This window comes from Ambystoma mexicanum, chromosome 2p, assembly GCF_040938575.1.
Source record: "Ambystoma mexicanum isolate Mex_15411 chromosome 2p, UKY_AmexF1_1, whole genome shotgun sequence".
NCBI classification, from domain to species: Eukaryota; Metazoa; Chordata; class Amphibia; order Caudata; family Ambystomatidae; genus Ambystoma; species Ambystoma mexicanum.
In genome coordinates this window covers 553,947,983-553,963,438 of record NC_090923.1, presented here as the reverse complement: position 1 = coordinate 553,963,438, position 15,456 = coordinate 553,947,983, and the positions used below count along the sequence as shown (strand labels likewise).

The 15,456-nt window shown below is 47.9% G+C and overlaps 1 protein-coding gene across 4 annotated transcripts in view; it reads left to right on the top strand.

Annotated features, from left to right (window-relative positions):
- Positions 1–15,456, top strand: part of ACY1 (aminoacylase 1) — a 247,772-nt gene that overhangs the window by 114,234 nt on the left and 118,082 nt on the right. For all 4 annotated transcript variants that reach the window (XM_069644009.1, XM_069644010.1, XM_069644012.1 and 1 more), the window contains one exon: positions 9,892–9,968. In XM_069644009.1, the coding sequence (XP_069500110.1) occupies positions 9,892–9,968 (77 nt within the window). The remainder of the gene's footprint in view (positions 1–9,891; positions 9,969–15,456) is intronic.

Sequence of the window (15,456 nt, the reverse complement as noted above, 5' to 3'; positions counted from 1 at the left end):
TCACTTGCTGTGGTCAGACTTGGCCTCCTATCTCGGAGTCCCCTTGATGCTAGAACCATGAAATTTTCCAGAGTTGAGCCTTCTAGCATAAGATGGTGATCCACCAAGTTCCAGGCCTCAACTCGAAATTGCGATGTCTGGAGCATAGTAGCTCAAACTCTTGAGCTGGTCAGCCACTGAGAGGTGCAGGGGCACATCCGAAGGCTCTTCTTTGCAGAACTCCGAACTGACGTCGAGAATGGATGTTCCTTCCACTGCAAGGCTCGCAGCTCCTTTGCAGGACGGAAGATCAACTACAACACGATGCTCTTCCAGGATAGCAGCAGAAGTTGGTAACTAGGCTTTCTTTCAATGCGGCCACGGTCTCCTTGGGAGTCTTGCAGCTGGACAGGATACTTGGAGCCTACGGTTTCTTCCAGGATCTCTAGAGTGGGTGCAGGGGTCCTCTTCTTATGCAAAGATCCAGGTAAGAGCTGAAACTCCCACTAACCAATCAAAGATATAACACCCCTCCCCACTCCTTCTGCAATCTTCTGCAAAAAGCCTCTGCGTTCCCGGGTGTTGGAAGTCCATATAAGGATTTTAGTAGCTAAATTTGGGATCTGGCCTGGAGGAGGTCGTCAATGCCATCGGCGCCCAGGCTGTCCAAGGACACGCTCGGGGCTCCGCCCTCGAGGCCTGTGTCGAAGCTGTCGATGTTGACGTCGACGCCGTTTCACTCGACGCCCTCTACGCCTTTCGGGCTGTGGTGTCAGAGGTACCCCGTGGCACGGGGGAACCCCCTAGAAAGGCTCTGGCCAAGGCAAAACAAGTCTTTCTCCCGTATTCTTTGCCCCCTTTCCAGCCTATGGAGTATATTTCCGAGGTGGAGGAGGGTTCTGAAGATGGTTTGGTTCCGGACACGGTGCCTGGTGAGATTCTTTTTGGTCATAGCCAGATTGAGGACTTGCGTCAGTCACTGCATGACACCAGTGGTCTGGACACCTCTCCGGAGGTGGAGTTCTGTAGGCCTGAGCCTGGCACCCATGCCGAGTCATCGTACCAGCGCCTTATGTCGAGGGTCACGGACTACTTGGGGTGGTCGGCGCCCCCAGTTGATTTTGTGCAGGATGACCTGACGGATATCCTCGACCAAGGTCCACCCACTGACCTGGTACTGCCATTCCATATGGCTCTGCAAAGAAGGGTGGCAGCGGCTTTCACTGCACCGAAGAGTCTCCCGGCAGTGGGCAAGTCTCGCGAAAATACCGCCCAGCCAGTAGTGACCCCTGCTACTTGACCACGCACCCTACTCCGGAGAGTTTGGAGGTGCAGGCGGCTACGGCCCCCGCAAAGCAGGTGTGGTATCCTACCATCCCTCCTCATAGGGACAACAAGCGTTTTGATGGCTGGCCGAAGAAAGTGTTTTCTTCAGGGGGTATGGCTCTTCAGGTGGCCAACTCTGTATGTGCCTTGTCACGTTTCACGCACACTCTGTGGAACTGCATTTCATTAGCGGCTGAACATATTCCCGAAGGGGGCGAATGGGATGATTTTCTTGCTATTATTCAGGATGGCAAGAATGCCATGTGTGAGTCCGTTCAGTCGGGATTGGACATGACAGACTGTGTCAGCCGGTCCATGGCGGCGAGCACCGTGATACGCAGGTTTGTGTGGTTTAGGAAGTCAGGGTTTGCTCCTGATGTGCAAGCCCGGCTCCTCAACATGCCCTTTGATGGTGAACATCTTTTTGGCAGCAAGGCTGACCAGAGCCTTGAGAGGTTGCAGACCTCCAAAGCTGCAGCAAAGTCGTTGGGCGCCAACCTCTGCCTTTTCGTCCTACGGGACAGCAGTGGAGGGGAGGTTCCTTTCGTTATTACTCATCCTTTAGTAAAGCGAGAGGAGCTGCAAGTCAAAGGGGCAACTGCAAGAGTGTCAGAGGTGGAAAACGCGCCACTCGAGGTGCCAAGACCACGCGTGCAGTTTCCTCTTTGCCCTCAGGCAATGCCGCAGCCGCTTCTGCTCAGTCATGAGGCCCATGCTTCCCCGGTTAGGGGAAGGCTGGTGCAGCAACTGGTAGAATGGCGTGCCATTACTTCAGATGTGTGGGTTCTGGAGATCATAGCCCATGGCTACTGCCTTCCTTTCCGGCAGAGGCCTCATGACAATCCACCAGGGAATCTCTCTTTGAAGAGTCTGGATCCATTCCTTGTGCAGGAAATTCAATCCTTGCTGGAGAAAGGCGCCAAAGAACTGGTGCCTGTAACAGAGAGGAACAAGGGATGGTATTCCCCTTATTTTTTCATTTCGAGGAAAGACGGGGGATTGAGGCCCATCGTGGACATGCGCGGTTTGAACAAACTCCTCAGGAAGGACAAGTTCAAGATGGTTACTCTCTCTCAAGTCCTCCAGGCCCTTCAACTTCAGGACTGATTGGTGTCTCTCGACCTTAAGAATGCTTATTTTCATGTGCCGATCCATCCAAAGCACAAGAAGTACCTGAGGTTCACGGTTGGCGACTTGCACTTTCAGTTTCGGGTACTGCCGTTAGGATTGATCTCCGCCCTGAGGGTCTTCACCAAGCTCATGGTAGTGGTGGCAGCGCATCTCAGGAAAGGGGGGATTCACGTCTACCCCTACCTGGACGATTGGTTGATCAGGGCGCTCTCTCCTGAGCAAGTCCTGGATCATCTGTACGTCACCTGCCACTCCCTCCACAAGCTGGGCTTCTCCCTCAAGTTAAAGAAGTCCCACTTGACGCCAACTCAGAGGCTCCAGTACATCGGAGCAATGCTCGACTCGTCCCTGGGGCAGTGTTTTCCTCCCCAGGTGAGGGCTCATCACATTCAGCAGATGGTGCACAAGTTTCAGCATGCCCAGTCTCCGAGTGTTCGAGTTCTTGAGATTGCTCGGCCTCATGACATCCTGCATTCTTCAGGTTCCAGAGGCCAGGTTGCGGATGAGATCTTTGCAATGGGCATTCAAGCTCCAGTGGTCTCAGTCCTCCGGCAGGATGTCGGACCCCGTTCAGGTGCCGCTCTCGGGTCACCCAGGACCTTCTGTGGTGGGCCGTCGAAGGCAATCTGATGAAGGGGGCTCCATTTTGGCTACCCTGGCCGGAGGTGACGATCGTGACAGACGCATCTCTCACGGGATGGGGAGCTTAGTCAGCGGTCGTTGGTCTCGGTCGGAGTCCAGACTCCATATCAATCTGTTGGAGCTGAGGGCCGTCAGGCTTGCCCTGAAGGCTTTTCTGCTGACTGTGCGAGGAAAGAATGTTCTGATTCTGACGGACAACACAGTGGCCACGCACTACCTCAACAAAAAGGGGGAGGCAGAGTCACTTCTCTGTGCAGGGAGGCGATGCAGCTCTGGTTCTGGGCAATCCAGCAGGAAATTACGATCTCGGCAGTTCATCTGGCGGGAGACGAAAATGAGACAGCGAACGCTCTGGGCAGTCAGAGCGCGATCTCTCATGAGTGGGAGTTGGCTCAGGAGATTCTCCTGGAGATCTTCGCCCTTTGGGGGACCCCTCAAGTGGATCTCTTCGCCTCCAGTGTCAACCGGAAGTGCGAAAGGTTCTGCTTGCGGGAATTTCCTCCAAGAGGAGCCTTAGGAGACGCTTTCGTAGTGGAGTGGTCCTTCCCACTGCTGTACGCGTTTCCTCTAGTCCCCGTCATTCCGCAAGTGCTGCGGAGGTTACGGAGGTTCGGTTCCCGGATGATCCTCATTGCTCCGGCATGTGCCCAGAGGACGTGGTACCCGGACCTTCTCAACTTGTCCATCTGCCCTCCACGTCGTCTTCCCTACCGAGACGATCTGCTCTCACGGGAGGGGGGTCAAGGTTCTCCATCCAGAGGTCACATCCCTCAACGTTCATGCTTGGTTTCTGAAAGGTTGAGGTATAAGGATTGGGACCTCCCTGAAGATGTGATGGAGGTGTTGCTTTCGGCCAGAAGGCCCGCAACAAAGTCCCTGTACCGTTGCCGTTGGAGAAAGTTCTGCGACTGGTGCAGGGTTAAGAATGTGGATCCTTTTTCATGTGACATTCCTATGGTTCTGTCTTTTTTGCTTTCTTTGGCCCACAGGGACCTGCAAGTGGGTACCATCAAAGGTTACCTGGCGGCACTGTCTATATGTAAGCACTCGTCTGAGGAGTGTTCTTATTTTAAAATCCATTTAATTTATGCCCGGTTGGGATCTGAACCTTGTTCTCAAGTTTCTAATGGGTGCTCCATTTGAGCATTTGCATTCTTGTCCTTTGAGACTGTTAACACTTAAAACTGTATTTTTAGTTGCGGCCACTTCCGCTCGCAGAGTGAGTTACAGGCACTTTCAGTTAAGCGACCCTTCACTGTATTTCATAAGGACAGGGTTGTCCTTAGAGTTCGTCCTTCCTTTCTTCCAATGGTGGTGTCGGAATTTCATTTAAGCCAAAAGGTTATTCTTCTGGCATTTTATCCTCCTCCACATCCTGGGAAGGAAGAGGAGAGGCTCCATAGGCTGGATCCTAGGAGAGCTTTAAGCTTCTACATTTCACGCATGTCCCGGGTCAGAGTGGACGATCAACTCTTTATTGGTTACGCTGGAAGGTGTTTGGGACCGGCTGTTACTAAGCCGGCTTTGTCTCGATAGATCATCTTGGCAATTGCCGAATGTTACCGCTTGGCGGGTAAGGACCCTCCGTTAGGCTTACGAGCCCATTCTACCAGGGGTATGGCTGCCTCTACTGACCTGCAGAGGGGTGTTTCTATTCGTAACATCTGTGATGCAGCCACCTGGGCTTCGGTTCATACTTTTGTGCATCACTACTCCCTCGATTCTATCCGGGGGCAGGATCTGGCCTTTGGCAAGGCGGTCCTTTACTCTGCAATTTGATTGGGCATTCTAAATGTGCATATTCTAAATTCTTTTCCCACCTCCTTACGTTGGTACTGCTTTGGGAGTCTGTCATAGATATGGAATACGTCGGAGGACCCAATCCCCTCGAAGAACAAGTTACTCTCTTACCTGGTAACGTTCTTTCGATGGGATGGTCCGATGACGTATTCCATATCGCTCCCTACCTGCCTACCCTGCTACAGAATTTCTTATGCGATTGCAGCTTACGTTTCCGCAAGGCTTTCTGTGGTCATACTGGCAGAATATTGGTGCCACACGTTCTGGGGAAAAAAAACTACAACTGAGGCTACGGGCGTTGGGCGTCCTACTTATAACATCTGGTGACGTCGGCCGTTGGAGGAGGTCCTCGAGGACGGCATATCGACATCATCGACACAGGACGCAGACGCCGAAAGATTTTCCAAAGCAGCACAGCTGTAGTGATTACTGTCATAGATATGGAACACGTCGTCGGACCATCCCATCGAAAGAACGTTACCAGGTAGGAGAGTAACTTGTTCTTCTTAGGATTGGTTTTCTATGCGCTGGCCTGGTGGCAAGATGTATAGAAGGCCAACCTAGTTTAGTGACAGGGACAACTCTGATAGCTGTAAGCAACCCAGTTCAAGGTAGCAAGGCAAGTGGTCTACGATACGTCTCAAGAGGTGGTGAGCTTGTAAGGGGTCCTCAATGAGCACAGACAGTGAAAAGTCAAGGAACCCTCTTAGGCAATCAGTTATAAAAAATACTTATTTATTATGGCCATACATATGAAAAAAGACTACTAGCATGTAATATTATCACACAACACTAAATAAAAGATACATACAATCACTGGAGTAGGGCTACATACATAACAAACCCATGAAAAGGAAGGTGAGTATTAGTATGCAGCACTACAGGTCCACAAAGATACAATACTAACTTCAGAAGTCCATCCGTACTATGTATAGGGCCTTGTGCCCAAATGTTCACCAAAGTTCCATACAGTTGTGAGGCTGGAAAAGATTAGTGTAGGGACTCTGGGGTCCAATGAATAGTACCAAGGGGTAGAGGACAAGTTGTTCTAACTAACAAAAGTGTCCCCAATGTCTGGCATGCTTGCGCAAACAAGCAATGGCAAAGCCAAACTGTTAGAACGTTTCTAAAAGTTGCCAAACTTGTAAAGGGGAATTAGTAGTTCAGGTAAGTATCATTGCAACTCATCCCCTGTACTCCATTTTCTCTTGGGACTTGGCAAGTCTTCTGAAGAGGGTCCAAGGTCACTTTTCCTGCCATCAGCGTCAGCCCTTGATGCCCAGGGGTTGCAGGCTGAAGCACTTCTCTGGTTGGCGACAAATGCAAGGTGCAAGGTCTTGAGGTTGAAGAAGGCAGAAGAACTCGATGCAGGACCCCTTTTAATACAGTACTGGATACAGGAAAGCTGTTTCGGACAACAGGCTCCGATGCAGGGAGATTCACTTGTGGCTGTCAGACTTTGCCTCCTTTCTTGGGTCCCCTTGATGATGGAACCATGAAATTTGGCAAAGGTGAGTCTTATAGCATATGCTGGCAACCTTCCACGCCCCCCAAGTTCCAGGCCTCAACTCGGAATGGCGAGGTCTGCAGCACAACATCCAAACTCTGAGCCGGTCAGCCACTGGGCAGTCCAGGGGCACTTCCAAAGGCTCTTCTTCGCAGGACTTGAAGCTGACATTGAGAATGGATGTTTCCTCCACTCCAAGGGTTGCAACGCCTTTGCAGGACTGCTGAAGATCACCTATAAGACAGGGTTCTTCCAGGACAGCAGCAGAAGTTGGTCATTAGGCCTTCGTCCAACGGATCCACAGTCTCCTTGCAAGTATTGCACCTGGACAGGATACTTGGCTCCTTTGGTTTCTTCCAGCATCTCTCTAGAGTGGGTTCAGGGGTCCTCTTCTTCTTATGCAAAAATCCAGGTAAGAGCTGACACTCCCACTAGCCAATCAAAGATCTGGCCCACACTCGCACACCCCAGCAGTGGTCCAATCAGGACCACTGGTGGCACAACTCATGAACGAACTGAAACCAGTTTGTGGATTGGGACCAGATAGTCTCAACCCAATTCCTGGCAGCAAACACGCCTGGCCCTGCAGTAGCCCACAAACAGCCTCTGCTTTCAGGATGCTGGAAGTCCATATAAGGATTTTCCTGGCCTCACAGGCATGGAAGAAGAGTTAGAGATAAGATGGCCAGGGTCAAACTAAAAACCTTGTTCATGAGAATCCTCTATCTCTGTATGGGCTATTTGGTCAGGTATACCACTAGGTTTTTATAAGCTACAGAAGACTCAGTTTAATGCCCAAAAGAAGCTACTAGTGGGAGGTCTATGCTGGTCTTCACCACACGCTGTATCTTACTGTTGGGTTTTATAGCATCAAAAAGAAGCCACTGGCATCGATTTGGGAGATGAAACATACTATGGCACGTTTAATGTTAAGGATCGGTTCATCTGCGGCTACTTTGATTATAAACACTTCTCCCTGTAGTTGTGTGATAATTAGTATCATAGAAGATACCAGTTGGGAAAATTAATATGTGATTCTGATGGGTTACCCAGCTTTTGCCAACCAAGCCAGAATTCCATTACTGACACCATATGTGAGGAGCCAGGAATGAGAGGCGGACACAATGAGCTCATGGTTTTGACTATAAACCTTTATTCAAAATAAAAGGGGGTTGGAAAAGGCCTTACTATCCCTACTCTAGGAGATATTTCCCTACCGTAACCAAAACTAAAGTTCTGTTCAGTGTCACCTTGTCCAAAGCAGAATGTCCTTTGTCAAAAATCCTATCCTTGCCCTCCATTGTAGAAAATATCTCTAATATGGAAGGGTAATGTCTTCGACCTTGTAAGTGCTCAAACCTTCAAGTTCAAAAGAAATGTATACCTCCAACACAGGTTCCCAAGGTCACAGTTCCAGGGGACAACTCCCTTCCACAGGTTTCTCATAAGGATAAAGTTCACAGTTCCAGTGGACCACTTCTTTTCCCCTGGTTTTCTCTTTAAGACACTTTAAATCCCTAAGGGCATGTGTTTGCCTTAGGATGATTTGTTCAACAAAATACTTGTATACAAAAAAACAACTTGGATGCAAGTCCCTACCTTGTAGCATACCTGGTGCACTCCCCTGCCAGGTTCTTTTATACTTTGTTTAACTTGCTTTCAGACTTGACTTTTCCTGGGGTATTCCCCTGCCAGGACTTGGACTTGTTTATGTGACTAGTTTTGTACACTTGAAAGCTTGACTTTGGCCTGCTGTACATCCCTACCAGGGCTTTTCACATTATTTACTTGTCGACTTGCAGATTTGCTTTTGCCTGGTTTACTCTCCTTCGAGAACGTTTCATCTTATTTACTTGATACAATTGCAAAGCTTGCATTTATCTCGCATTCATCTGTAAACCCTTTTCGGGTAATATAGGATTTCATATTCCTTCTCATTCGCTTCATACACTTATGAACTTGAAGGTTTCAGCACTTACAAGGACGAAGACATTACCCTTCCACTTTTGCCCTGGTATCCCATTCTCTCTCTAGGACTCACCGGTTTCTTATGGTGTCCTTTGGTTCAGTCTTGTGGATGGGAGGCAGCACTCCGATGTCCCGCCTCCACCTTGCAGGCTCCTCTGCTCCACTGAACAGCTTCCACATCCTCCGCAGCTCCCGTTTTCCTCTGGGCACTAGTGCTGTGTTCGGGTGACTGTGAGGCTGTTTCTTGGTTCCTGTGGCCACTAGGAAGTTTCTTCTCCCTTCGCTCTCACTGCACGGTGAACAAACCTCTGCAGTCCTCTGTTTCTGACTTCCTCCTGAACCTACCGGCTCCACGGTCACTTTGACATCCTCAGTCCCTTGGTTAGCACTGAGAGGGCTCAGCTTTCCCAGGTAGCGTTCTCTCACTTCATGATGTGTAAGGCTTTTAAATGTTCCAGCACCTGTCATAGGTTCACATCCATACAGCGTAACTGGTTCTTCACGTTCCTGGTGATCTGCATTACTCCATTTAGCCTCCTCATCCCAGTATTTCTGGATGTATGGGAATGAGTAGAGTATTGGAAGGTGTTACCAGTAGATCTTGTGGATGGTGAAAGGCAATAGGCACAATATGCCATTAAGGCATGGGTAATGGAAGGGCTTTCTCTAAAAGGGAAAGGGGGATACCATGACTCATCCAATGACATATCACCCCTCTGAGGGTCACCTCACCCCATGTGATCCTCCCTCATATAGATGCCCCCAGGGTCAGGATCAGGTAGCAAATGCCATCCCATGGCCACATGGGGAGAGGTTTGCCCTGGGGAAGGAGTGATGACATCAGATTCATCACATAGCACTAAGCGCAAAGTGAAACTCTATTTATGTGCAAATCCCAAAAGGTTGCCAATTACAGTCACTAGGCAGGAAGTGACTCACCGTTTGCAGGCGTTGGTCAGGTGGTTTGCAGTTTTCAAGGGAAATCTACCAAAATGTCACCTCCAGAACTGACTGCTGAAATTTCGGACATGTTATTTTTTTGACCCTTCCCTTATTTATGTGGGAGGGGGGGTATGAGATATAATACAAATATGTGGAGGCTGCTGGGGGTCTCCCCCCCGCATATGTATGTGATGTAAAGGGGGTTGAAGTCGCCATTTTCAGCCGTCTGACTTCTGGGGGTCACAGTAATCACATAGATCTGTTTCAACTACTAGTCTAGAAGCGAGTTACCAGCATCCAATAGACAAGCTCTCTATGGTCAGAATGAACGAGAGAGAAAAAGGGCCACACTGACAACAGACACTTGAAAGGAAGTATGTTCCTGGTTGAAGGGATTATGGAGAATACGGCTTCAGGCACTAGACTGGAAGTGCACAACCATTTACAAGCACTGTGCACAAAGAGATTCTCTTGTTAAATGCATTGAACATAAATTGTGTCACCGATTACAAGCATTACATTGTAAGTAGAAGGACAGACTGCAAGCACTAGATTGGAAGATGCGTCTCTTTTGACTTCTTCCTTTCCCTTTTCAGGTATATTGAAGCTATTCGAAAGCTGAAAGCTGAAGGGAAGCGCCTTCCCAGGACAGTTCACTTGACAGTTGTCCCAGGTAAGTCTTCCTCTTAGTATCTTTTGTGATGAACCCGAGGATGTCATCACTTCTTTCCCTGGGATAGCCTGCCCCTATGTGGCCAGGGGATGGCAGCCGCTACCTGATCCTGACCCTGGGGGTGGCTATATGAGGGAGGACCATCTGGTGGGAGGTGACTCTCAGGGAGACTCAATGACATTGTTTGAGGAAAACACATGCTCTTCTTTCCCCTTCAGCGATGATTCCCCAGTCCCTCATGCCTCAATGGCATATTTTCACACTCATTTCCCACCTCTGTGTAAGGCTAGTGTATCTAAACCACAAACTCCTATTAGGGGGAATATATTGCTGGCTGGGATGAGGAAGAGGCAGGTGAGTAATGAGGATCACTCCCCAGGAAGCTCAGTATCCACTTCCCCCAAGTCAGTCCGAAACCAATTACAGAACAACTGACACGAGGAATAGTGACAGAGTAATGATGATCACAAGGACCGGGCAGCGAACGCTGCAGTTAAGTTGTTGGAAAATAAGTAAGCTGACTGGGTTGTTTAAATGGGGGCTGGTCGCAGCTGCCAGGCAGGAGAGAGAAAAGCTACAGACGTCGAATCACCTTGTGAACCGTAAGCTTGCTGAGCACTGCACTGAAGGCAGGGACGCTGTGTCAGAAGTCGGAGAGGCAGACCCGATGAAGAAACTGAGAAGCCAGAGTGCAGGCTGTCCACAGCTAAGAGCAAGATAGCCGTGGGAACCGCACATCACGAAAAACGACACCATGAGACTGCAGCGCTGGATGAAGCGCATGCTAAGGTATAACAGCAAGGCAGAGAGGAACGGAGAGGTGCTGGAGACAACCGGTAAGCCCTGGGAAGGAAATAGGGTTACGGGGTTGCCAGTGAATAAAGGTTGCTGTGCATCAACAGAAATAAGTGCTGAACCTAAAGCAAGCAAGTGGGTTACCGGGTGGCTAAATAAAGGGAAAGGCTTTTGGAGAACGCAGGAAGCAGCAAAGTCATTCGAACAGTGAGAGTATTTATAAAGCAAATTGCTAACGGGTAATTAAACAATAACATGCAAGAAAGAGTGGCTCAGCTACTAAAGTCCTGGGAAGCAAATACATCAGGTGAAGTTAAGTATCTGTGCAACAAAGTATTTAAGTAACAAAGTCATGGCAGGAGAGCATACCAGGTGAAGGTTAATGTTTAAGTAATGAAGTCCTGGTAGGAAGGTACACCAGGTGAATATGAAACTGCAACGCAACCTGGCAGAGGTATGCCCAGGTGAAGATAAATATTAAGACTGTTGTAAAGACCTGCAAGGAAAGGTCCTTGAATTAATGAACTGTTGGAAACTATACAGAGAACAGAGACGTCCTTAGGAGAAGACATATCCTTAAAGAACTGTAAAATATTAAAGGAGGAGAAAGCTTGTGGAATTGTGCCAATTTCGCAAAAGATGTGAGAATACTGATGGGAGAGAGTAACCCCCTTGAAAGTTAATTCATCTTTTATTGACCTGGTGAAAGTTGATCTAAGGAACCTAGGGAAGAGAGCTAAGCCCTGGGAAGAAGACAATTGTTCATGAGAAAAAGCCTTTATGTTGAATTGAAACTTTTGTGTTGAACTTGAAAATTTTAGCACTTGGAAAAGTCAAACAATCCCATGTACACCTTTTTACAGTTTATTTTGAGTGTGAGGGCCAGAATAAGATTACGGACACTGGACAGATCTTTTGTTTGGACATCTTGACACTGGACAGACTCTGTAGTTTTTGGTTTGAGGTAGTGAAATCCCTCCTAGGATAGGGCTAGTGAGGCATTTTCTAACCCCAATTATTTTCATAAACGTTTATAACCAAAAATATGTCTCCTACCCGCACACAACATCCACATCCACCAATACGCAGACGACACGTAGCTATACCTCAATATCGACTCCATCAAGGACATCCATAGGCTCAACCTGCCTCTCGCTGATCTAGTCTTGGATGTCCAGTGCATATTTGAAGCTCAACCCCTCCAAGACCGAATTCCTACTCCTCACCAACAACACTGAACACCCAGACATACAGACCTGTTTATGAAACATAAACTCTGAGGGATTCACACCTGCGCTCACCTCCTGTGCCAAGTCCCTCGGGTTCCACATCGACAAACATCTCTTCTTCAAGACATACATAGCTAAGGAAACTCGGACAGCTTGGTATCAGCTTTTCCCACTGTGAAATGTCAAGCCCTTCATCCCTCCGGACAGCTTTAGATCCACTGTTCAAGCACTGGTCCTATCCCAACTGATGGGGGCAATGCACTTCTTGAAGGCCTCCTGTCGTCCTCCCTTGTGCCCCTGAGGAGTGTCATACACGTAGCTGCACGCCTCAACAAGAGTCTACGCAGATATCGACCTTTCATGGTTCCCACTGCATGCACAAATCACCTTCAAGTCTTGCTGCATCATCTATAAGCCAGTCGCCCTCAAGTCACCCAGCTACCTTGAGGAGATACTCGGCATCTCTAGCAGACAGTGCACCACCAGAAGCCAGGACACGTGCATACTTGAAATCCGCTGCTGCAAAAAGCAAAGGACCAGAAAACAAGCCTGTTATGCCTACGCCCCAAGACTACGGAACCTCCTCCCTGTCCGCATCAGACTCTCCCCCACGGTCCTACAATTCAGAAAATAACTCAAGACCCACCTCTTCAAGGAATCTCTCTGCCTCAACACCTACGTCATCACATCTGACTCGCTAGATAGCGCCCACTCCCCTATGCTCCCTGCCACCCAGTACAGCTGTGTCCCTCTTTATCCGACCCCCGCTGTATATCTGTTCTTTTGTTACCTCTGAAAAGTGCTCTCATGCGTCTGTACTGTATACCTCTGTAAAGCGCTCCATTGCTTCTCAAAGCCAGGTCTGCACTCAATAAATACCATAATAATACTATAAATGTGTCCTCTGTGTCTGTGTCTCATTTCTGGCTTCTCACACTTCATTGTCTTTGCCTTTTTGCTTTTGCATATGTAATAAAACATACTAAAATCAACTACTATTAACCTTACAATTGATTAAAATATTGGAAACTAGCAACATCATTAACATATACAGTGTTGGTCATAATGTAGGGAACACATCAGCAATTAACTCTGAACTCCAAATTGAGCTCAGCCAGACCTGCTATACAACGCCTCCCACTACAAGTTAATTTGACAATTTATGAACACATGGCCAATAATCCAAATCTGTAAATCTAAAAACTGTCTTTTGAGGGCAGGTGTTAAGCAAACCATAAAAAAAAAAAATAGAAACCTTCCTTAATGTTATTTTAATTTAAGCAAATATGTAGCGCAGGAGCTACACACCCTGCTAATGTGGGAAAGTGTTTCACAGTGCATCAGAGTTTTGATTCTAGGCAACACTAGCATGCTTTCTGATCTTACTACGGGCCTCATTATAAGATCAGTGGTGCAGGTGAAAAGTGGTGTTAATGGATTTACCGCCACTTTTACAGACCCCCAAATTCGGAGTTGCTGGAGGTGAATCCCCATATCACTCGCGGTAAATCCGCAAAAAATGCACAAGGAAAAATGAGGATTTACACCTCCGTACCACAACTTGTAATGCCACAGGACCGTGTGGTGTAGTCTGTACGAGTTTGATGGTTAATCAGCCGATTTACCGCAAACTCATAATGATACCCAGTCATTGTCAACATTCGTTTTTTATGTCAGTGATGAGACTCTTTACTTGTAGCATATTCAACGTGATTTAGTTTAGAACAGCACACACTTAAACAGATTTAAATTATTTTAATTTTTAAAGCGCCCAAGCCCACGGGCATCAGGGCGCTGTTGCGAACCTGTTGCATGGTACATATACCGAGATCATCAAACATTACATAATCTTAGAAGATAGGAAATTTCACGGGTGGGGGGACAAGAAGGCCGAGGGCATGACGTGGTCAACTGTATGGGATAGGTCCTTCGAAGTTTGGTGGGGGCATAGTTGGGCAAAGAGCCAAGTTTTTCTGAATGCCCAGTGAGAGACTTCCGATCGTAGCAAGGGCGAGAGGGCGTTCCATTGGGAGGCTGCCATGGATGGGAAGCTTGTCCCTCGTCCTCTGGCACATGTATATTTAGGAGTGATGATTCAGTGGACGTAGGGAGCTCTGATCGGTCTGGTAGGGTTAGCTTTGACGATTTTCTGAGCTAGGTACTCCGTGCTGTGTTTAACAGCCATTTGTGCGTGATGGTGAGGATTTTGAATTTAATCCTTTCAGTGTGCCATTTTTCTGGGTGCAGAGATGTGGTATTTTTTTTAGAGATGTTGAGTGGCGCACATAATGTATTGTTCTGGATTACCTGCATTTTGCCAATGTTTTTATTTTTTTTAGAGGTGCCTGCGAAGCGGGCCTTGCAATAGTCAAGTCTTGCTCTGGTTATTGATCTTGCAATAGTCAGGCAACTGACTGGTGTGAGGTATTTCCTGGCTGCATTGAGAAGTTTGGCTGTATATGCGGCCGACAAGGCAATGGCATTAACTTGTTTGGTCATCGAGAGAGTGGCATTGAGGTGTACTCTGTGTTTTCACAGAGGCTGAAACTGGGATTTTGATATCGTCGATCTGGAATGATTCGTAAAATGGTGGATGTTTTTTTAACCTTGTAGGCGATCCTACTTCCAAAATGTCTGTTTTATCATTTAGACAGAGATTGTTCATAGCCATCCAGGTCCTGATGGTGACTTCGATCTCATTGATCATCGTGGAGTCTTTCTTGTGTGATCCTGATAAGGGTAGAAGGATTTGCGTGTCATCGGCATAGTTGATGTAGACTATGCCAAGGTCATCCCGGAGGTCGAAAAGGGGTTTGGTGAAAATATTCTACAGGGTAGAGGAGTTACATGAGCCTTGCTGTATGCAGCATGGTTTGGGTTCTGGAGGGCCGTTCACCAAGACTGAGAAGACACTTAGTGATCTCCTGTCTAGGAATGAAGTGACTCAGGTTATGGCGTCCTCTTAGAAGTTTGCTGCTGTTGTGATGTGGTGGTACCGTGTATTGTGGTTAACCAGGTCGAAAGCAGCTGATGGGTCAAGGAGTAGGCCTTACCTTTATCTCTGAGGTTGTCCATTTGATTTTTCTGGTCTAATAGGGCTGATTCGGTTCCATGGCCAGGTCGAAATCTCAATTGACGTTTCCCTAGTATTTGGTTTGATTCCAGGAAGAGTTGTGTTTGATTGTAGGCTGCCCTGTCCAAGATTTTTAGCAGGAATGGTACCTTGGTGATTGGCCGGTAGTTGTTAAGGGCTGCGGGGGTCTAAGTTGGGGTTTTTTGAGTAATGGGAGAACCCAAGATTCTTTCAAGCTAAGCTGGAGGGAACACAATTTGCCAAAACTGAGGCATGGATGAAACAGGGGATGAATGGGGTGGAGTCGAGCTGAGTCTAAGCTGATTACTGAGCAGTCTTGCAGTCCAGTCTCGTCTCGTTCCCATTTTCCGTGATTGTGGGAGGAGAGAAC